The 22,331-nt window shown below is 40.3% G+C and overlaps 1 protein-coding gene across 6 annotated transcripts in view; it reads left to right on the plus strand.

Annotated features, from left to right (window-relative positions):
* Window positions 1–21,978, plus strand: part of TECRL (trans-2,3-enoyl-CoA reductase like) — a 75,213-nt gene extending 53,235 nt beyond the window's left edge. For 2 of the 6 annotated variants that reach the window (XM_074823314.1, XM_074823317.1), the window contains 7 exons: window positions 1,519–1,591; window positions 3,624–3,667; window positions 8,123–8,180; window positions 9,481–9,566; window positions 9,951–9,996; window positions 11,560–11,648; window positions 12,327–21,978. In XM_074823314.1, coding sequence (XP_074679415.1) covers window positions 1,519–1,591; window positions 3,624–3,667; window positions 8,123–8,180; window positions 9,481–9,566; window positions 9,951–9,996; window positions 11,560–11,648; window positions 12,327–12,602 — 672 coding nt within the window. In that variant the 3' untranslated portion in view covers window positions 12,603–21,978. The remainder of the gene's footprint in view (window positions 1–1,518; window positions 1,592–3,623; window positions 3,668–8,122; window positions 8,181–9,480; window positions 9,567–9,950; window positions 9,997–11,559; window positions 11,649–12,326) is intronic. The other 4 variants (XM_074823316.1, XM_074823315.1, XM_074823319.1 and 1 more) reach the window with 4 other exon arrangements.
* The last annotated feature ends 353 nt before the right edge of the window (window positions 21,979–22,331 follow it).

Below are 22,331 nucleotides of genomic sequence, written 5' to 3' on the forward strand. Positions count from 1 at the left end.
AATGTCCACTTTAACTCATCCACCCAAAGGGCTGATTGTCATGTCCAGGATATTTTTCAGACTGAATGCTATTTTATTATGAGATATGCTGCAGCAACATCTAGCAATGCTGACAGAAATCACACTACTTATCCTCAGTGCAATATAAATATAAAGCAAGAGAAAGACCTTGCATTAAGAAGCTAAAATCAAATTACAAGTAGAAAAAAACCCCATTCTCCTTCTATAGGTGGAGGCCTCAGGAAGAAAGATACTGAGCTGGCCTAAAGTATTCTGTCCCCAAAAGCCTCCTGAATTTCAAGTGTGTGTCATTACTCATAGGCTCTCCTTTGTTTTATTTCATGTACTCTGTCTCTGTTATTTTGTATCACCCCATACACCATCCCATTCAGTATAAAGACCCTGCCTTTAAAAGTTTTGCAAGACATTTAAGGTTTTAGTGAAGGAGATAAAGGTATAACCATGACAGTGGGCTCGACTGGATTCCAGTGAGAAAGGAGGTAATGAGATGCACAGCCAGAGATGTTGCTTTACAATATGCAGTCGTTAAAAAAAAAAAAAAGGAATATAAACTTTGGAACCAGAGTGCCACTTCCAAAGTGATTCATGCATGTGGGAGTTAAAGAGGCACAGTTACTGTTGTCCCCTTATGTTTGGGTACATGTACCACAGTGGAATTGCACAAAAAGATTAAAAAGAGAAAGCCTGATTAGCAGCCCTACTTATGGGATAGAGCTGTAGCCAGTCCCAGCACACTGCTCTTCCCGAGAAGGTACTGAGCATGGGACCCTTAACCTAGACACGTAGAAAGGCTTTATCCAGTCTCCAGGGTGTCTTTGGTTGTTTGGCTGGTGGGTTTTGTTTTTCCCTTGTACAAAGCATGGGAGCAGTGACCCCTGCACATGGCAAGAACATGATCACATTATCTCTGCTTGGGCTTTCCCAAGCCCATGGCTTCAGTCACCAAGCAAAGGCAGCTGGGGTGCCTCTCTTAAACAAGAGGATGAAGTGGGGCTGAAGCCATGGGCACAGATGCAGTGTGTAGTTCAAATATCTTTATAGGAACTGTGCGCCTTTTTTTTTTGCCAGCGTTAAACCAGTTTTACTCTTTATTTTCTTGGCTGGTTTAGCATTCTGTTTGGCTAGCTCTATCTTGCTTGGAAATGCTGAGTTCAAGGAATAGTAACAGCTCAGCTGTGTTAACCAGCCCTAGACTTTTAATAGTACAACTCAGAGAAATGTGTCCTTCAGCAGTAGAATCAAATAAGGAGAAAATAAATGCTAGTTCCTACAACAGACATAAAATACATTCAACACAATCCAAAAAATCTAGAGTGTGTGTCCTTGGCTTCATAGCATTTTAAAAAGATCTATATTCTGTGATTCAAGAAGCCACTGTAAAGTCTTTCAGTGGTCATCTGGGTTTTACACTTACCAGAATTTATATTTATAAAGTTATGGTTTGTACTTGCTTATTGCCCTTTCAAACAACAAAAAAGTATCTTTTGTCTGTTCCAGGGCTGTGCCTTTTACTGGGGATTCACTTCCTGGATTGCATACTACATCAACCATCCACGGTATACGCCACCATGTATGTATAAGTAGAGCACAAAACTGACCTAGGTTTTAAAAAGTTTTTGGTATGCAACCTTAAGTCCTCCAAAATCAATAGATGGCCCCCATGTGAGATCATATGACTAACCTAGTCAGAGATTAAACTTTACTCCCTGTCAGAAGGAAGACTGTTGTGCAGGAGGCACTCCTGCTGTGCTGCTGAATGTTTGTTCCTGTTCAGCAATGGTCAATTGCTGTCCAGTTTTATGAACTAGAAATATTGGCCAAGTGGAGAAAACACAAAGATCTATATATTTTGCTCATCTTCACAATATTTGTATTAAAAAGGCAGGAGAGAACTAGAGCTGGCTGCATTTTCTTGGAGGAGATATTTATTTGTAAAGATACATCCTTTTCATGAAAGTTAAAATTATATTTTTTTTGTGGGAAGCCAGTAAAAGTCATAGTGATACTAGTGAAAGAAATGCTATGTTTTTTGCTTCTGGATTTCATTCATCATTTTGTTCCCTCTCATTATATTTTATTGTTGCACTGCTGTTTCATCATGATCTTTTTCTTTTGTTTACTCTGAACTTTTGCTTCATTTGAGCATAATTGGCGTAAGTTTTGTTTCCTGCTATTTTACTTTCCTTGCTATGCCTTAGTCTTTCTTTTCCTCTGCATCTTATCTATGAGCTTTGGGAACAAAGGTTTGCTTTGCCATTTTTATTTACACTCAGTTAAATTACTGATTTTTTTCAATCAAAAATTTATCCTACCTGGCACTTGCTTTCCTTTCAAAATAACACAAAAGTTCTGTTTCAAAATGGTGTGGCTCATTGAAAGACAGTTGAATTTGGTGTGGCTTTAACAGTAATGCTGCAAACAATGTTGACAACTCCCTAGACACAGTTTTCAGCAGTCTGGGCCATCAAATCAGTAGGTGCAGCTTCCTTACAGAGGAAACCATTTGTTCAAGACACAGCTTTCCAACAGAGAGAGCATTCAGAAGTACTTCTGGTTACTTGCCACTGCCTTAAAATGACAATTATAGGTACATAGATCTAATGCTGGAGGTCACCAGCCCTGTAGCATAGTTAGCTGGATCAGTAAAACACTGATGGTTTATTCTGGATGCAGGAACAGGTGACCTCCACAGCCATATCCAGAGATGGCTGGTTTGGGTACAGGTAAGGAAAGGCAAGCAGGTAGTTGCAGAATGCTACACAGGAGTGGTAAATTAAACCAGGCCAATAAAAGGCCCATGAAGAACATCTGCTTAGCAGCTACATACTCACATGTTGACGTGTGTGGCTGTTCTGAGGAGGAGTTTTAGCACATGCCCTTGGCACCACAGAGGGGTTGTGTGCCAGCCAGAGAAAAAGGGTTCTCAAAAGTAAAGGCTTGATGAGACTTGGTCAGGAAAGTGAGGTACATACATGTGGTTTGTGCCCCTCACTCATGACCAACTGAGAACTGTAAACCTTTGGAGATGAACATGATACAGCACTCCAGTGGTCTGTGGACAACAGCAAAAAGGAGAGGGCAGGCAAAGGGCAGGTAAAAATTGCAAAGGCTAGATATACTTCTTGCATGGTGAGACTGTGAAGCAGATAGTGGCTATATAGTAAAGCCTCATTACTAAAAAAAAAAAAAAAGTAATGGATAGGTTATGTCTTGGATTCTCTGCTCATGGAGGTAGAAGGGCCTATGGATAAGGCTGTAACTCCCAGAGTGGTTCTGGCACTGACCTTCACGTCATCCCTCCCTTTGCCTTTCCAGGGAATTTAACGCCACCAGCTGCTTTGACAAGCACTTGCATATATGAAACTGGCAGACACTAGAAAAAGTTAGGTGAAGACTGCCTTGAGATCAGTAGTGAAGAGACTGGCATTTCTAGAGTGGTTACTATTTGCATTGTCTTCATATTGTGCATGACAATACCCATTCTTTCTGCAGAGCCTCTCAGGAAATAAGTATTTCTCCTCCTCAGCACTAGATTAATTTCACCCATAGCAAATCATGTGCATACTGTAAAATGCAATTTATAATTTCATTCTATTTTCTAGCATTTGGCCACAGACAAGTTTCTTTTGCTGCTCTTGCTTTTCTGGTATGTACAAAAATAAAGTTTTATTAATGATTGTGGAATAGGAGTAACTCACGATTTAGCCCAACGCAGTAATGCTGCTACACATTTGTGTATATATATATATATATATATACGTCCACGCCCACAGCCCTGTGTCCTTTGACTGGATTTAGTGATAAGCTATTAAGGTTTCTAGGCCAGGAATTCTCCTAGTACTATTTATCTATGCAGAGCTTAATGTGAAATACTGTATCTGAGAGCCATGAGAACATCATCAGCATTATTACTACTCATAATTGTGTAAAAACACTAATATTTAGACAGACTGTAACTTGCCATTTTTAAAACACTGAAGAATTACATCCTAAGCAGACTTTGCAATAGTACTGTGTACCCTGAATAACTTAACCTCAATAGCTATTAAAAACAATAAAAACAATCCCTGCTAAAGTCGGTTAGGCCAAGGGAAATTGCAGGTGGTGAAGGATGGCTGAGACTACTGAACCTGATGTTTGAATGAACAAAACCATATAGTGAGACAGAGGCTCAGGAAGAAATTCTCACATGGAAATGTATATTCTCTTCCATCTTCTGTGGGCACTGTTGGAAATGCTGAATGTTACCCAAGCAAGCATGGGTCAGTAGCCAAAACAGTCAGCCTCATTGAAAATCAGATACAGATCAGTTTCCAGAAATGTAACAGGAAGATGGGACAGTAATGTGACTAGGCTCCTTCAGGGAAACCCTATTCAGAAAAGGCAAACACCATTCAAACTACTCCTTAGCAATATTTAAATGCTTTTGTAAATTGGGATCCTTAAAGATCACGGTTTTGGCAGCGTTCGTCTCTGGGGTTGGCCATGCTGTCTCAGCTTTTCCTGCTCTAATTAAGGCATAGCAAAGGCAAGCAAAATACTTGTATGAAGAAGTTCACACACTCAATGAGGCTCTACAGCTGAAAGCAATAATCCTGTACTGCAGAGACAGGAGGCTGCAGCAGCAGTAGGCAGTGGTGCACCCAGAGCCTTACTGTCCATGCACTTCCCAAGCGCAGGGGTTACTTGAAACCAAGCAAACTGCTTGCCTGAATATTCAGCACTACCAGTAAAACTACTCCTCATCAAAATATCTGCATAGAAAAAGCCTCCTTTTCTAATGAAACATCCTTCCTTGCCTCAGTGTAACATGCCCTGCTATAGCTTTTATGGGAAATGCTGCTATCAAGCAGAGATGAGTCCTGTTGGGGGTATTTGCTATAAAATACGGCCATTCCCTTCAGATCTGCATCAGCACCTGATCTGTGGTCTGAATTCTTGCAGCTCTTTTGAGAACTTCCTACCCATGGAAACTCAAAACCTTTCCCTTTCAGACCTTGCTCTGGCAGGTCTCCAGACAATGAATTTAAAATAGCAACATATAAAATAAAATCATCTGAAGCTGTTTTCACAGGTTTCTAAAACATGTGAATAAAATATTTGGAAATTTCTTTTTTTCCCCCTCTTTTAAGGCTTGTCTTTATTACATATCCTGATTTAAGTGTATACATCTGCAGCTGCTGTAAACAACAGTACTGAGTAATTTGAAGAGTGTCAGTAGGCCCTTCTGAAAGATTCTCATATTTAGAGAAATTGCTCTAAGCTTTGCAGAGACATTTTTCTCATAGGGTACACACAGAATATAAACAGGGGGAACAGTATGTAGACTTCAATATTTTATCATCATAAATATGGTAAGCCTTTTTTCTGCTGTTCCCCACTACCCCATATTTTATATCTAAGACACTGACTAAGGACTAGCTTACATTTATCAGTATGTCTCAATAGAGTATTAGGAGCCACATTTGTAAAGATGGACATAAGAAGTAATTACAGCAGAATTCAGCTGCAGAGTCAAAAGTAAGCCAATAAAAATTGCAATGAGTGGATTGAGAGCAGCCCTGCGGAGAAGGACTTGGGGGTATTAGTGGATGGAAGACTGACTGTGAGTCAGCAATGTGTGCTCACAGCCCAGAAAGCCAATGATATCCTGGGCTGCGTCAAGAGAAGTGTGGCCAGCAGGTCGAGGGAAGGGATTCTCCCCCTCTTCTCTGCTCTGGTGAGACCCCACCTGCAGTCCTGTGTCCAGCTCTGGGGCCCCCAACATAAGAAGGACACGGACCTGCTCAAGCCAGTCCAGAGGAGGCCACGAAGGTGATCAGGGGGCTGGAGCACCTCCCCTGTGAGGACAGGCTGAGACAGTTGGGGGTGTTCAGCCTGGAGAAGAGAAGGCTCCGAGGAGACCTTATAGTGGCCTTCCAGTACTTAAAGGGGGCCTGCAGGAAAGATGGGGAGGGACTCTATATCAGGGAGTGTAGGGATAGGATGAGGGGTAACAGTTTTAAACTGAAAAAGGTAGATTTAGATTCGATAGAAGGAAGAAATCCTTTACTGTGAAGGTGATGAGACACTGGAACAGGTTGCCCAGAGCAGCTGTGGCTGCCCCCTCCCTGGAAGTGTTCCAGGCCAGGTTGGACGGGGCTTTGAGCAACCTGGTCTAGTGGAAGGTGTCCCTGCCCATGGCAGGGGGGTTGGAACTAGATGGTCTTTAAGGTCCTTTCCAACCCAAACCATTCTATGATTCTGTGAAAAATCCCTGCAGAAATGCCCTTTGCTTCTTTTACTTAGAATCGGTTAGAGAATTAGTAGGTGTTAACTATAGTGTGTGAACATCTCTTGCTCCACAATAGTATGGGCATTGCACATTTCAGTATGTATAGTGTTTCACAAAAACACGTTCAACTTTAAAACTTTTTTCTTTAAAATAATAGTAATCAGAAAAAATCATGTTCCTAGCTCATAATTGGAAGTACGTAAATTAAAATTACTTCTATTGCTATGGCTAGAATTATAGCTTCTGATATGCTTTTCTATAATAGAATTTCCTTTTCTGGCTATTTAGTGTTTTACATCTGTTGTTTATGATAAATGACAGCCAGTTAGTTGTAATTAAAAAACATAAAAGGACTACAGGATTTGACCCATGACTACATGCAGAATAACAGCTTTGCTAATAGAACTGATTTAAACGTTCCTAACAAAACCCACAGAAATCTCTCTGCCAGAAAGGGGAAAATTCTTCAGCAATGCTATCTACAATGTTCTTTCAGATAATTGCACATTTCAATATAAAATGAAGTTACATATTCCTTTCAATTAGTTTTAACTGAAGTTTATTATGGATGACTTTCAGAATTGGCTTAAAAAAATTATAATCGTATTTCTTTTTTTCTGTATTAATTTTGTGACTTTACACTTTCAATGTCTCTAGGTTCTAGCACTCTTTAATTTCTTAATTTTTTCCAGCCTTGCAAAATTTAGGATGACAAATGATATAAGAACTTTTTTTAACACTGCATTTTTTCAATTTGAGAGGAGAAATCAGTCTTCAAATCAGGAAATGAGTAAAAAGTTCAATGCAGTCCAAGATTGAAATGTAGACAACATTTCTGTTTTCCTCTTAAAGCAGGGGAAAAGATGAAAAACATAAAATTAGATTGTTGTACTGACAAGCTTTCTTTTTCAGGAATTGAAAGTGGTTTTCCTACCAGTTCCCACTTTAAATATGGGTAGTAATTGATTTTGATTCTACAGTAGTTGTAATTGATGAAGTACTGAAAGCCACCTGCAAATCTGAAATCACTTTCTATTACACGCTGTATAACCAAGTGGGGGGACAGGGTACCTCTTCCAAAGATTTAAAAACCATCTAAATATTAAAGACCAAGTTTGAGAGGTTGTTTAGGGCTGGAAATGGCATAACCAGAGAGTAGCAGAACCAGGAATAATACTGGCTTCCTTCATTTATCAATTCCAGACTACTATGCATTCGACCACTCTGCACTTCAGAGAACCGCTGCCTTTTTATTCACCTTATTTTTCCTTCCTCTATATGACTTACCTAGAGAACTGGTTACTATGCTCTGCAACCGGCATAACAAAGCTGTTGCGCTGAACACCTTTCAAAGTGTGTGTAGGAAGAGGGTAGGCGCATTAACTCATAACATCCTTACAAAACCAGTGGTCAAGTTTTCACCTGCTTCTTTGCAGCCTTGATTAAATCCAAATCCTGACAAGGACATTCAGTTCAGAAAAGTATCTTGCTAAATTCCGTAGATCCCAGGGACCCTCTCTGATCTCCCCAGACCAAAGCATGTTGCACATGCTGGGCATGGGAACCACACTGAAGGCTTGCTGGCACTGAGCAATACAGAGCTGAAACGTGGGCTTTCACCTCAGGCTGTGCCCATGGTGCTCACTAGACACTTGAGCATTTGACAAAGATCACAAAATGTATTTCCCATGCGACAGTCAGTTCAGAGTACATATTTTCTGGATACAGAGACTGAGCTGTAACGGGGGGATTCTGGTTATGCACTGCAACGCAGCTACTGCAGCATTTTAGGCATACAACTGAAAATATGTTTTTAATGCCTTGCAGATGTGTGAAGCTGGAAATCACTTTATCAACGTAGCTTTAGCTCACCAAAATCATTCAGGTCTGTCTTTGTTTCCTGTTTGTCTATTTAAGACTGAAGTGTGCTTAACCTATCCATCTTCTGCTGTTATACAGTAATTTATGTATCTACATCCACAGAATAAAGAAAGATTAAGTAGGTATCATGCCATTGGTATAACATCTTCAAAATAAATGTGGTGTCAAGGAAACATTAGCAACACCATTGTTGTTCCAAAGCTTATAGCAAATTTATCTTAATTAGACACAACTGCAATTTAAATATGAATTTAAACATAAAAGTTCTCTAAAGCGTCCTGTTGACTGACAACAGAGGATTCCATTTTAATAAAGTTTCAAAAACTTTCAAACTAGATTGAAAAGTTTTTAGATACATGCATCTCATGCAAAGGTACACACACATATATACAAGTATACAAAGATAGACTCATGAATACCTACACAGGCATCAATGTATATGTATGCTCTTCAAAGGCTGCTCCAGGCATAGGTTTTCAGGATCTTTTGTACTGTGAGAATAAAAGTTGTACTATATATACTAGAAAGTAAAATGTATTTTCAGATAATAATAGTATAATTTCCCACTATATCACCCTATTCAAGAAAATACTTCACCACAGTATGATCAACTTCACACACTGAATTCAGTGTCTATTCTAGAAAGCTTTTGATGTGCTGTGGTTAGGCAAGTCTTTATGCTGTTTGTTGCAAGGGACCTAATTCAGTTTAAAAGCAGCAAGAGCCAAATAATTCATCTACGTTCTCAGTGCCTCAACTATTAAAGACAGCATTGTTGCCAGAACTTAAAAATGAAGTGTTGCATCTGTAGCATATTGTGTGAACATTATCAGTAGCTGTAAATAGTTGTCCTCTTAGGTCTGGAGTTGTTTTCCCATTCTAATCTGGGATGGAGAATGAGGATGCCAGAGGAGACAGGTTCACATTCTTGAGTCAGGGTAAATAAGGTACAGCTGCATCCTTTATATCCCAGAAGAGTGCCCTTAGCCCTTGCCTGCTGGCTAGTCTGCATTAAACTACTTGTGTCTCTCTTCCTCTGAACAAAGGTTGCATCCTTTGGACATGACAGACCTTTCTGTAAAAACTGATACATGGCTCGCCAAGCAGCATTCTCACTAGGATAAATACAGTTTTTGCTGTCTCAAAAGATTTCACTGAAACTTTTCTAACAAGTTGTACTCTGGGAGCATTGTCCAAGGGGATGGCTGTTACATAGGCAAGTTGTGATAAGGCTCAGTTCCCCTCCCTGTATTGAAATTAGTTTTCTCTGTTTTTTTGTTGTTTTTTTTTTTTTTTTCATAAAGGAAGTAAAGCCTGTTTTCCAAGTCCAACCTACAACCCCTTCACATGGCTCTTCTTGCTGGTATCCTGTCCCAACTATACGTATGAGGTACATGACTTTCTTCTGCTTATATGCAAAGAGTAGGTGGTTACTGTGTTTCAGCCTTTACCTGCAGAGAATCTGCAACTCCTCCATGCAGTTCCCTCTGTACATCTATTATTATGTTCTGTATGTCAGAGTCTCCTTGCTCCCACAAACGTTTCTCCACTAGACCCTCTCTTCCCTCACATCAATATCATAACTCTTGTGTATATTCCCCTCCAGTACAGACTCCCCACTGATCCAAGGATTTACCACCCATCTCTTTGCCCCATCCAGCACACTGGAGGGTTCCTTTCTAGCTATTTTTCCTCTCCTGTCTTCTTCCAGGGGGAGCTTTTGGAAACTTGCCCTTTTGCTTTACAATTAACAGTGCCTTTTTCTTTGCAACAGGTTGGGTCTTGGATTAGCTTCACAGTGATGACACAAACCCTGCCAGGTAAGTTTGATACGGAATGAAGATAGCTGCTAAACTGTTGTTTGCAGAAGTGAATTTTGGAAATCTAAAATTTGCAAAAAAATTTATGGCGTGTAAAATATTGCCATCAAAACTCCCTTGTGACATGGCTGTATAAACCTTCAAAGTGCTACCCTCAGAAAGCTGTGGAGAGCTCAAACGCTACTGTAGCACCTTCTTTTGATCAGAACCAGCTCTCTGCTTTTTGTGAGATATTGTTATTTCCTCTGTTTCCGTAGTGAAAACAGACTTTGAAATTTAGAAAAAAAAAAAGTCAGTATTCTTCATTTATAGTCAATCATTTTGATATAGGAAAATTTCTTTGCATCATAAACCTGGAATAATGCTTCTAATAGGGAGAGGAAAACAGATGTACTTAGTATTTCAAAAGAGAAAAGACACACACGTTCCTGGTAGCATCTCCCCATTTGCTTATATCAGGCAGCCAGCTCGTAACAGCAGCCTGCTTAGTAGCATTTGCAACTCTTTCTCAGTACGTTCCTGCATCCTTAGAGACCTAAATACCCATATAAATATGGTGCCTGGGACTGATCTTTCCAAAACATTCACTTTTTAATTATTTTTCCATTCCAAAATAGAAACCTATAAAAGCTACTTGCAAAAAGTAGCCCCACATGGTTTACAAATGAAAGAGAAAAGGAATTTCAAAAATGGATTAAACTGCATCATGCAAAAATGAAACTTTTAATTTTGTTTGAAAAGATACAACATTTTTGTGCTTTAGGCTCTGGTATGGAAATGATCTGAAAGTTTGGGGACATTGCAGGGCTGCATTTATGAGGGCAGGGAGCAGCAATATATGCAGCACACTCATCCTTGCTGTGACTGTCCCAAACATAACTTGACCAGATTCCAGATGAATGTCTCTGATCCACCAGCTCATTTTAAGGAAGAAAGGGTAATGAATTTGCAAAAAGCACCTGTAAAAGTACTCCCCATTCGGTGCCACTCAGTCCGAAGAAGAGAGGTATCTGAGAGACCACTTACTGGCTCCTGACAACTAAAGCAGAGGCCTGGGCATCTATAGTTGTTAGGCTTTGTGAGATCTCACTGCCAGGCAGCTAAATCTATTCATGTACCTACTGCCTACATGGTCTGTGGCTGAGCTCTCCCTCCATGCAACAGGACGTTACAGCACAGCTCCCTGTTATGGTTGGGAGCCAGAGGTAAAAACAAAGAAGTGTTATAGGCCAAAATCAAACCAGAAGAATAGTTGAGAGAGGCCATGAGTAATTCTGTGCTGAGATGGCACCATGTCCAAGGAGGCCTTGTGATTTATGGTGAAGTCATAGGTGATGCAGGGTGTGTCTAATTGATGTGAACATCATCTGTGTGAATTCTGGTGTGGAGGCTGAGCTTCAGGCTATGGCACATCAGCAACCACAAGGCTGAGAGCAAGGACAGAGTTAACTTGTCTCTGCCCACAGAAGAGACTGCAGACTTTTCCACAAACCCTCTTGTATTCACAGAAAAGACACTGAAAAAAGACACGATCCTCTTATTTTTCCTCTTTTTCCTTGGTAGTTGGCATTTTTGCTTTCCTGATGGTCATCCAGATGTCTCTCTGGGCCCAAAAGAAACACAAGCTGTACCTGAAGAGATTTTATCCAGAGGTGCGGAGAAAGGCAGCTATGATTCCTATCATCTTCTAAGCTCTTCACAAGAGTTGGAGCCTAAGTGTACAGCTCAAGAGCTAACTCAGAGTAAATGAGCCATTTCATTCAGTAACCAAAGTGGATCAGAAGAATAACTACTGGATATCTTTTTCAGAAAATTAACAGTTCAAGACGAAGAGCTTTTAATTAAGTGAAAAAAATGTAGCTGTTGAATTCTTGGTTCATGCTAAAAGATATGATTTAATTAGATTTTCTGTAATGGAGCTAATTGGGAAGGGACAAGAAAATTGCTTATATTGAATACTGGGCTAGATATTTAGCTGGTGTAAATGGGCACAGATGCTGTTAAAATTAATGAATACAGCTCATATGCATGCATTCAGGTCTGGTGATTTTAAGGTTCAGTGTTAGATATTGACAAGTCTTGGATTTTTGCATCGGAATATGTTTCACAGGCTTTTATTAAACTGCACAGAAGGAGCACGTTCTGCCTCAGCTCCTCTAAGGCATCACATCAAAGAATGACCGCTATGCTGTTAACAGTTTAGTCTAGCTTTGCAAGGTTTTTCTTTCTTTCTTTTTTTTTTTTTTTAATTGAATCTCATAGCAAATTGTTCAATACAAATTAGCTTAAACGGATCACTGCATAGAGGTCTGGCTTTCTTTTATTTTCAGGTAGGCAGATCAGCCCCACAATCCCAGGAGGGAACTGTTTGTGAGGTGCTTCCCATCTTGCTACTAATTTGCAGCATGACCTTGGGTACATCATTTAAGTCTATCCCCTTTCTCACACTGAACAGTTCTGGGAATAACAGAAGACTTTCTGGACTAACAAGCATGTTAAGATCCCCTTGTTCAGTGACCGACTGCATCCAGACACCATTCAGCTTACTTGTATCAAGCACTGAGATCCTTGGGCACAAGGTGAACCAGAGTACAGCTTGTTATTGAAAAGGAAAGGGATCCTGCCAAATTCATTTCAGTCCATATGTGAACTGCCTCGGACATTGCTGAAAGGCTTCAGCTCCCCTTCAATTTGGTCAGTCTCTATGTGCTACTTTGCTTTCCAGGACGTTATTTTTTAAAGGATTCTCTGGGCTTGTTATTCAAGTCCTGAAAACTCTAGCTTCATTTGCACGTCAGTGGCATCCATGTCATACAGAAGTGCAATTTTAGTTATAGAGAACAAAAGAACCAGAACTGCTTCAACAAGTATTAAGATATGGAGAGTTAGGGCATTAAGTCCAGTTTTCATTCTATTTCTGTTGCGCATTTATCAATGTCTTTTGGCTCCCTTAGGCTGGTGAAAAAGCTTGCCTAAAGAACTTTAATCATTAGAGAAACACTGGAGTACATAAGCAAGGCAGGCAGTTTGTCTCCTAAAGGCGCTATTATCTTTGTGCCAACTCAAGGGTTCTAACAAAGTTAATTTGCCCAGTAAATTGGGTTCATATCCCTCTTCTAATGTCTAACTAGCAACACTTATCCTATTAGCCACTGTAACTCAATTTCATCTTGGTAATGTAAATAAATCACTTTTTTAAACTTGTAACCTGTGAACACCTAGAATTTTTTATTCCTCTCAATGGAAAACTCAAGTCACAGTGAACATCCAGGTCTCTAACCCAGACTGCTAATAAAGATCTATTTTAAAAAAAATATTTTCTATACTCTTTAGTCATTTATACCTAACAACAATATTTTTCTAACCTATTTTTTTCAGTGTTAGATGTATGATTCAAGACTGTTGTCTGTTTTTTTAATCCAGCTATTGAGATTGTTTTCATTTCAGTTTATTAAATGTCTCATTTTAGCAGTCTTCAAGTTTAAATAGATCATGTGGGAGGGTAACTTGCAAAAATTACTTACTTATCTGTTAATCTCTTGATTACAATGGCTGCAGCTTTAAGTCTGTTCAAGGCATGTTTCCACAGTGATTCCAATTGCTAGGAGCAGTTTCCCATTCAACAGTTAGCTTAGGCAAAGTACGTCAGGAATTTTTTACCTCCCTGCTTTTTAGTTGGCCATTCAGTACACGGGGTGACGGGGAGAAGGGTTCCTGTAGTAAATGACCAAAGTTTTAAAATGGGGGTAGGAGTGAACACTAGGTAAGAACAAATGAAGATACGTTACAGAAGGCTGTCTCAGATAAACGTGACAGGTATTTTGAGATTCACCAATGGGGTGTTGACCAGCTAAAATTGCTCTGAACAGTTTTAAAGGGCTTCACAAATAGTAATAAATCCAACTTCCTGCACCTTCACAGATTTTCTGTATTACTCTGACCTCTCTGATTTTCAGGGCAAGTTCTATGTGATTAGAACAGCTAAGTTAACTTCCTGGCATGGGGGACATGTTTTGCTTTAAAACAAAAAGTATATAAAAATGGTCAGTCTTTGTTTTGATAAATGTTTTGGGGGCCTTGCTTTTGACAAAAAAAACCCAACCAACCAACCAAAAGAAAACCTTCAAAAAACCCCCATGTAAACAAAAAAAAACCCAGGAAAAAAGTATATGAAAAAGTTGTGATCAATAGTGATTTTAGCCACGAATGCTGTGCACCTTTTGAACCAAAATGATTGTCTGCACCCAAACATTTTCATGGGAAAGTTTGTCATGACTGTGCTAATTACCTGGGGAAAAAAATACCTTATTGAGCTCTCAATATACTGGTATTTCTTGTATTAGAGGCTGATGAGAAAGTAAATCGTTAACTGCAAATTCCTTTGGCAATATTTTCTCTTAAGCACAGACCTAACATTTTCAGAGTCATCAGTAGAAGGAAGGCACGGGCAAGGCCACACCACTACCAGAATGTCATCATGTTTCAAGGTCAAAGGGAAGGAGTCAACCTCCAATATGAGCCATCAGATGCAGCTTGGGGAGTTGCTTCCCACTTTGGCCACTCTTAATACGGAGCCACTTCACAGGCATTGCTAAGGATGTCACCATTCCAGTGCACTGGATGCACTGGTGTCCATGGAAAAGGGAAAATAATCAGGACAATGTGAATTACATTTTGCAATCCTGCTTTTCCATGAGGGCCATGAAATCTACCACTTACAACAAAACCCAATTTGTCCCTTTGAGCTAAATCCCTTTCTGATGCCGTTTTCCTCAGTTTTTGCATCTAGAAAGGTGACAGACTGCAGGGTAGTGAATCCACTCCCTGTGGTGCCATGTCCTTGCCTTTGCTCCCAGGGCCAGCCTGAGCTGTCCTGTGGTTTCTGTCAGCCCCAAAGATTTCCTAACAGCTCGTAGAGGCAAATTACAGCATTTCTCGCAAAAGGCAGGAGGTAGCAGTACCGTACAGCAGAAAAATTGAGTGTCTGAAGTTGGAGACACATTCTGGTTAGGTATGAGGAGCCGATGCAGTCACTGGCACAATTAGGCTCCCATGTATAGGGGCAATTCCTGCTCAACATGCCTCAGAAGCTAAGCCATCTAAGCCAAGAGACCACAAATACGAAGACATCAGGCCTAATAGACAACAGTTTTGGCAGGAACTGTGTAAAAATAAATCAGATTAAATACTAATTGGTCCTTCCTGGCCTGTCCAACAAGGACTGTGCGAACAGCATTCCTCAGCCTGTGGACTCAAAGTGTATCGCAAAACAATCGCTTCCTGGTCCACCTGGAGAGACTGCTCAACATCCAGGTCCCTCCATGTTCACCCTGCAGCTTGCAACTGGGTTTTTGCTGGGATCCTCCAGATGAGCAAGTTTCATCTTTCCCAAAGTGTTCCCAAGACTTTAAAATTCAGGAGCCTAAAGTTAAGCGTTCAGATACGCAGCTCTGCATTTTTGTGACCTGCTTTTGCCATAAAATGCCAACCTGGAAAAGAGCAGGCACCAACTCTGGCTTCCTGGTGGTGCAGGGAGGTGTTGTGATGGGGAATCTAAGTGACAGATGCTCCTGCACACAACTTGGCAGCCTATATTTGGATCCCCAGCTTGAAAAAGCCCTTAAGACCCAGCCATATGCTTGTCTTATAAGACGGTTACCACATCTTTGCAGCTGACAGGACTGAAAATGATCTCAGTGATTTCATCTTTCTATAGGGAAAGTAGAGCTCAAAAGGACAGTGGAAGCAGAAGTGATAAAGGCAGATGGTCATCCCTTTTTAAAGATGCTATTATCATCAAAATATCTTATCTTGTACTTTCCATTGTTTTGTATAAAGAAAGTGACTCTAAATTGGCTTTTATCACAATAGGAACTGAGATAAAGCAGCCTGATATCAAAGTAGTTCTCTGAAAGAGAGCCTGCAGTGATAGCTAAATATAATAAAATAAAAATCACTGAATGTGAAGACTTCTAAAGCACACTATAAGAGGAAGAAGGCTATAGGAAAGCAAGAGACTATTTATCTATTTATAGTTTTAACAAGTGCTGCTGAACTAAAAATTAATTCAAACCATAAAGAGTTTTCCAGCAAGCTAATATTTTCCACATGATGCTTTATTGGCTTCCCTTTTCTACATTTTCCTAGGCACAAGTTTTGTCTTCAAGCGATATTCCCTGTCATTAACATTCATGAAAGCTTTTAGAGAAATGCAGTGTATGCCTGTTCCAGTTTTCCACAGATAAATGTAAATGAAGTGTTGTGCTGTCATTGCACACAGATTAGTATCTACATGAATAATATTTTATTATGAAAAGCCTGGTTTATCATAGGTGAGTGTATAAAGGCTGCTGCGTAGCTACGATTATAGGCAGTTTTCACACCACACACGTTCAGCTTCACGGAAGAATGTTTATTTTAATGGTCTCTGCACATCTTCAGCCGTATGCGACTTAAACATACAACTCTTTCTGCAGGTATTAGAACCAAGAGCCAAGCTGTCCCAGGCCTTTATCATGGTCCTGGTGTTTGGTTATTTATTTGTCTAGCACACCAGAGAATGGCTCTCACCTGGCTCGGCCCTGTGAGGACATCTGAGAAAACATTTCCTTGTCCATCTTGTCTGACTGGACAAGCAGTTGTTCAGGTGAGGAGCATCAGTCATCATGTGACTGAAACAATCCACACGAATTTCCTTGCAATTAATAGTCAACCTAAAACCTCTTTACCAAAGGAAAAGACAAGTTAACAAGTCCTGAAATATGTGCGCTTAGATTTAAAAAAATCTACCACATATTAGCACCTCCACAGTAACCGGGCTTCTTAACTTATATCTGCTTTTATCTAACTTCTAAAGCCTTTGAAGACTGAGGAACTGAGTAAGAGGAAATCATTTATAGTTAAAAGAAATATAAAACTATTCAATAATCCTAATGAATTCCTTATTTAAAAAAGCAAACTTTACATCTTTTGTCAAAGAAATCTGATTATTAGCCAGCTTCCCCCTAATACACAGTATTATTCCTGTGAAAAAGTAATACAGCTCTACCAGTGATCCCTTTTATTGTTCTGAGTACCCGGCCATACTCAATAAGGAAGGCTTTTGTTTTAAGATTATAGGTTTTACCATTTGGGGCTCTTTTAAAGCACCACAGGACAGGCTCCAAAGAAAACAGACTATGTCAAACATTCTTTTCCTCTAATTCATATTGAAACGTTGATGAGTTTTCAGTTGACTGGTGAAACACTGAGACACTAAGTTACAAAACAAGCAAATATTTAAAAGGTGTCTCTCTCCTCAACACAAGAGTAGAAAAAGAAGGTACATTTTATGTTTTCTATTAATAATATGAGGCCATTTCCCAGGTTCAAGGGCATCCTTGCAGAAGGAAACATTGATTGGAGAGCTGGAAGGACCAGAATGTGATCGCAGTGTGCTTTTAGGGATTAGCAGCTATGTCTTTTTGGGAAGAAATTTCACTCTTTCTGACAACTGAGCTTGACAGAAATGGATTAAAGATGACACATCTCCAATATTGTATCTAATGAAAAACAAAGTACCTATTCTTAAACCAACAGGGAATATTTGTCACATATACAAACACTGTATTCTTTCACCCTCTGGTTTACATCATCTCTTTGCAGAAGTTGCTTTGCATTTGGGCTTGTATGCCTTTCATTGTAACTCTTAATTATTTACCTATTATAGTTTTGACATATGCAGTGATGTCACAGGAAAACCAGCTGTTGTTTTCAAAACACTAAGGATGAAGAATCTATTTATACACTGTTAACCAGTTTCAGCCTGGTTGCCCCACACATACATGATTCTTTTGCTGCCATATTTAGATGTCCTTCCAACAGCCATGTGAAGCATGATGCCATGATCAGAGACTTTCCAAACATCCCACCTTAATTCAGTTGCAGAGCACAGAGCTAAATCTCGAAGCAGAGAATTGCAATACTCTGCACTCCCTGAGTTCTAACTTCAAAACCACTCTCCTTGCTTCCTTTGCTCCTAACTTCTGCAGGGTTGAAGCTATTCAGGGACTTCCCTCTGCAAAAATACAGGTGTAATTCTTCCAGGTTTGCAACAGTATCTTACTATTAAACCATAAATCTGTAACAATGGAAGCTGCAACACTCTCACATACATGTTTGATGTGTTTTCTTATTCAGAGGCCCTAGCAGGTAAAAGGAAGATGGATATTGTGCTTATATGGATTACAGGGACAAAGTGTACAGGGCTGTAGTAATCTGAGAACTGGCATCTACTCAGGGGCTCAGTACCTTGGGCACCTATCCCAGGAGAGGGATGTGCAATATTTACTGCAATCTAATAAAGTCAATGCTGATCTTGATTATGGATCTGAAATTAAATAAACAGGTAATCTATTTCGATCACATGCAAATGTTTGCTGAAAGCTGTACCTCAAACATTTTTGCACTTGGTTTGGAAATACCAATTTCAGAATCATTCTCACTCACACACTATAAGCACATGATGGACTTGCACAGAATAATGCAAGTTACACAGTTACTGCATGCCCTGTTATTTTATCCAGTTACTTGTCTTCATTTTTTTCTCAGGGAAATTAAGTGATTTTCCTACCGGAGAAGTGGTGACAAATTTTCCTGCCTTTACGAACTGCAATATCAAATCCTTAGGGCAGACAGAAGACTTTGACTGAATGTGTCAAAGTGCGTGAGCTTCACAGAGGGAGTTCAGGAGTCATTCACAGATAGGCGATAACAGTCTCCACAGACTGCCCTGCTTCAGTGTTGATAAGCCTGAGCCCACAATGGACCAAAGCCCATCTCAGCCACTGCTTCTCCCTCTCAGAGTCCCTTTGCCCATGGGCCATGGCCCCAGACAGCAGTTTCAGTGCACAAGTCCTCTTTGAACTGCTCAAGAGCTGAAGTGTCACAAGCTGGCCACAGCTGTGCTCGGAGATGTGCTGCAGGTGCAAGGCCAGGATGCTGAAGCCAGATGCAGATGCAAGCCGTCTAAATAAGCAGCCCGCCAAACCATTTTTCATCCTTGAGCAAGTCACTAATATTTACTTCTCATCCCTTAGGCAACTCTTGTGGTCTTTCCCAGCCCATGCTTCATTAAGGCATATATCTGACTCGCTTTCAGTGGCAGAGGACTGCCCAGACCAACAGAAGCGAGCACAGCAGCCGTTGCCATCAAACACTTAGAAAAATGTCTACTTTTCTTTACTGGGAAACAGTTTGTGTAAGAACACTATGTCTGGGCATGCACAACAGGCAATGTGGGGCAATCTTGCCTATTGCAGTTCTGGGGCCTCAGGACTGCAAATGCATATATCATCCAAAAGGAATATCTAAGCGAGCAAAAGGAAATACCTCATATAATCACATTGTCGTGTTGTAATTATATGCGAATAATGCATTATAAAACATGTTAACAGGATCCCCACTTCTCAGCAGCCCTTCGAGCAGTCACTTTTCAGATATCATTTGAGCAAACAGAAATAAAATCAAATCCTTTAGTGCCCACAAATATACGGTTGACATACACAATCAATAGGCAGTTACAAAGAGAGAAAAACTGCAGGAGTCTTCTTATTGGAGATAAGGAGTGGGGGGAGAAACTTTGTTTGCCCCCCCTTCAGCAAAGAAAATAAAATTGATTCATTGGTTACAGTGCAAGGAGATGAGCATCTCTAGCAGAAATTAAGGGCACAAACAAGGTCATGATACATAAAATTTCAAGCAGCAGCAGCAGACAGGACTGGCTAAACTGACTGCCATTTTAACTGTAATTGTCAATAAAATGGTCACATTAAGAGGCAGGCAGAAGGATGGTCAAAAGGTTAAGCCAGGCAGGCTGGTAGAGAAAACATAAAAAACGTCCTCTGCCACAACAAACGTCTGCAGATGGGGCTTTTCCTGCTGCTGTCCTGATGGGGAGAAGGATGGAAAACTCAGGGCAAGTACTGATACTGATGGATCTCAGGCAAGCCCTGTAGGACTGGCGAGTTGAAGGCAACGAAGGTTAGTGGCACCAAAAATCATGCCTGGTATTTCTATTACTTCTAGAGCTTCTAATAAATTTCCCTGCAACTTTTCCTCTCCATTTCATTTTCCTTCATCCCCAGAGGATATACTATATGCCTTTATGTTACAGCAAAATATTCTACAGCCACAAGGAATGGAAGCCATCTGTTCTTTGAAAGTAAAGTGTCTCAGCTAGGATTTTTAAATTTTTTTTTCTTTCTCCTTTTTTCCTAATTAATACAACTAATCTATCAGCTTGCTTGCATTCCACACACAGCTTAAATACTAAGCATTTCAGCATAAGCTAGGAGAGAAAAAGTTCAATCAATCCAACATCACTGGGTTTTTTTCCTTCCAATTTTTGATTTACAGAAAGTGTTGAATATTTATGTTTATACCAGGAATCAAAATGTCCTACTTCCCACTGGGGACCCCCCCCCCTCCAAATCTCCTTTTTAGGAATGAGTTGCTCACAGTGTTTATTTCCCTCAAACCAAGCATCACTTCATTGCTAATTACTGTAAATTACAAGTGCAAGGGACAGCACTCCCTTATTTTCAGAGAAAGAACCAGCTGGGCTGAATGCTGGAAACTGGAAAACACAGAGTTTGATTTCCCCAGCAGAAACATCCTCTGACCACTCCGTACATGGGAGGCTGACATAGCTTGAACTGTGAGTGAACCAAACCTGATGCTTCAGACCACTGAAAAGTCAAAAGCAGCAGCAGGAAGATTCAGCATGCTGCCAAGGGGGAAACAAATGTAGCTGGAAAGCTCTGACCTTTTCTTTAACAAATGTAACATGGGGTAAGAGTATGAGGGGAAAAAGACTTATTGTACACCCAAATTTTTGCTCTGAAAATGGGCTACCCTTATATTTGAAATGGGAGTGTAGACACGGGGCCAGTGTCCAGATTGTTCCATCCACAGGATGGATGTAGGAGAGAAATGGGTGAAAAACAGGATGCCTTTGTCCTTACCCCCAGCTGACCTGATGGAGTTTGCCACTAGCATGGGCTCATTGTCCAGGGTCCAGGAGGAAGCAGAGGGTCTGATGGAGCAGAGGGTCTCTGAGACCCACTGGCTCCCAGGCATTACCAGGTGGTGTGATGGGTCGCACGTTTCCCCATGCCTTGCTTGGGTCTCCAGGCCCAAGAGGCTTCTCACAGCATCACCAGTCTGCAAGGCTGCAAAGCAACCTCAGGGCAAGAAGGGCCAAAGTCCCCAGAGACACCAAAGTGTCCATTTACTGGGCTCTTAGCAAGCCTTATTGCTCTGAGCGAGCTAATATCCTTGAAGCTCTGCCCTGTCCTCGATGGTGCCATAGCACATTCCTCCAAAACAAAAGCTGCCCACAGTTGCAGATGGCCATTGTAATCTCCCTGAGTGACATAAATAAAATAGATGGATGCAAGCAGACTAATGATCTACTACTATAGGACGCTTGGTTATGATGCATTGAAAAGAACAGCTGGTTGTCAGCAACATATTTACCAGGAATTTAAAAGACAACAACAGCCATATAATCCAGAGGATTTAATGACAGAGTGGAATGAATGCTGAATAAATGCTCCTTTTGATAAACTCACAAACATTTGGGGGATGCAACAGTGATTTATATTCTTCTGGGAGAAATAAACAAATTAAGGATTTCACGGCCTTGTGGAGACCAGATTTTGTAAATGTGAATTTCTGTGTACTTTCAGATTAACCTTTTCTCTCTTGGTATTAGAGGGAAACAAACCATGGAATTTTCAACTTGCAAGAAGCTCCAGCTTTTTGGTATTCAGTTCGCTTGTTATTCTGCCCTCCCTAAATCAAGTAAGAAAAATATGTTGCACACTCAAAATATATTGTGGAACAGAATTTCGAACCTGATCTATAGTGAAACCATGAAATGACCATACCAAATTTTACCTTTCTGGATGTCAAAAATGTTTGAATAAAAAGTTTAGTTTCCATGGTGTCAAAATATTTCCTTGCAACATGGTAGAATCACTGCAATTCACAGTGTAGAGTATGACAGTTGCATTTAAAAATGACTTATTATCCAAACTAATACAAACAGGCAGTACTACTGATAGGTAATATGAAACTATTAAGAAAAAAGTGCTCTGTCTGAATTCAGGTGTTGGATATCTTCCTACAGAATTTTCAGATGTCAACAAAAGAGCATTTTCCAACAAAAATCATTCCAGAAAATGGCTTCGGCCAGTTCCAAAGAATGTGCCGATAACTGAAGGTACAAAACCCATGAGTCTCTGCCCCTACCCACTCTCAAGCATTGGACCTCTTGCATCTGTTTTCCCCAG

The sequence above is a fragment of the Strix aluco genome, chromosome 4 (assembly GCF_031877795.1).
Source record: "Strix aluco isolate bStrAlu1 chromosome 4, bStrAlu1.hap1, whole genome shotgun sequence".
In the NCBI taxonomy this organism is placed as follows: Eukaryota; Metazoa; Chordata; class Aves; order Strigiformes; family Strigidae; genus Strix; species Strix aluco.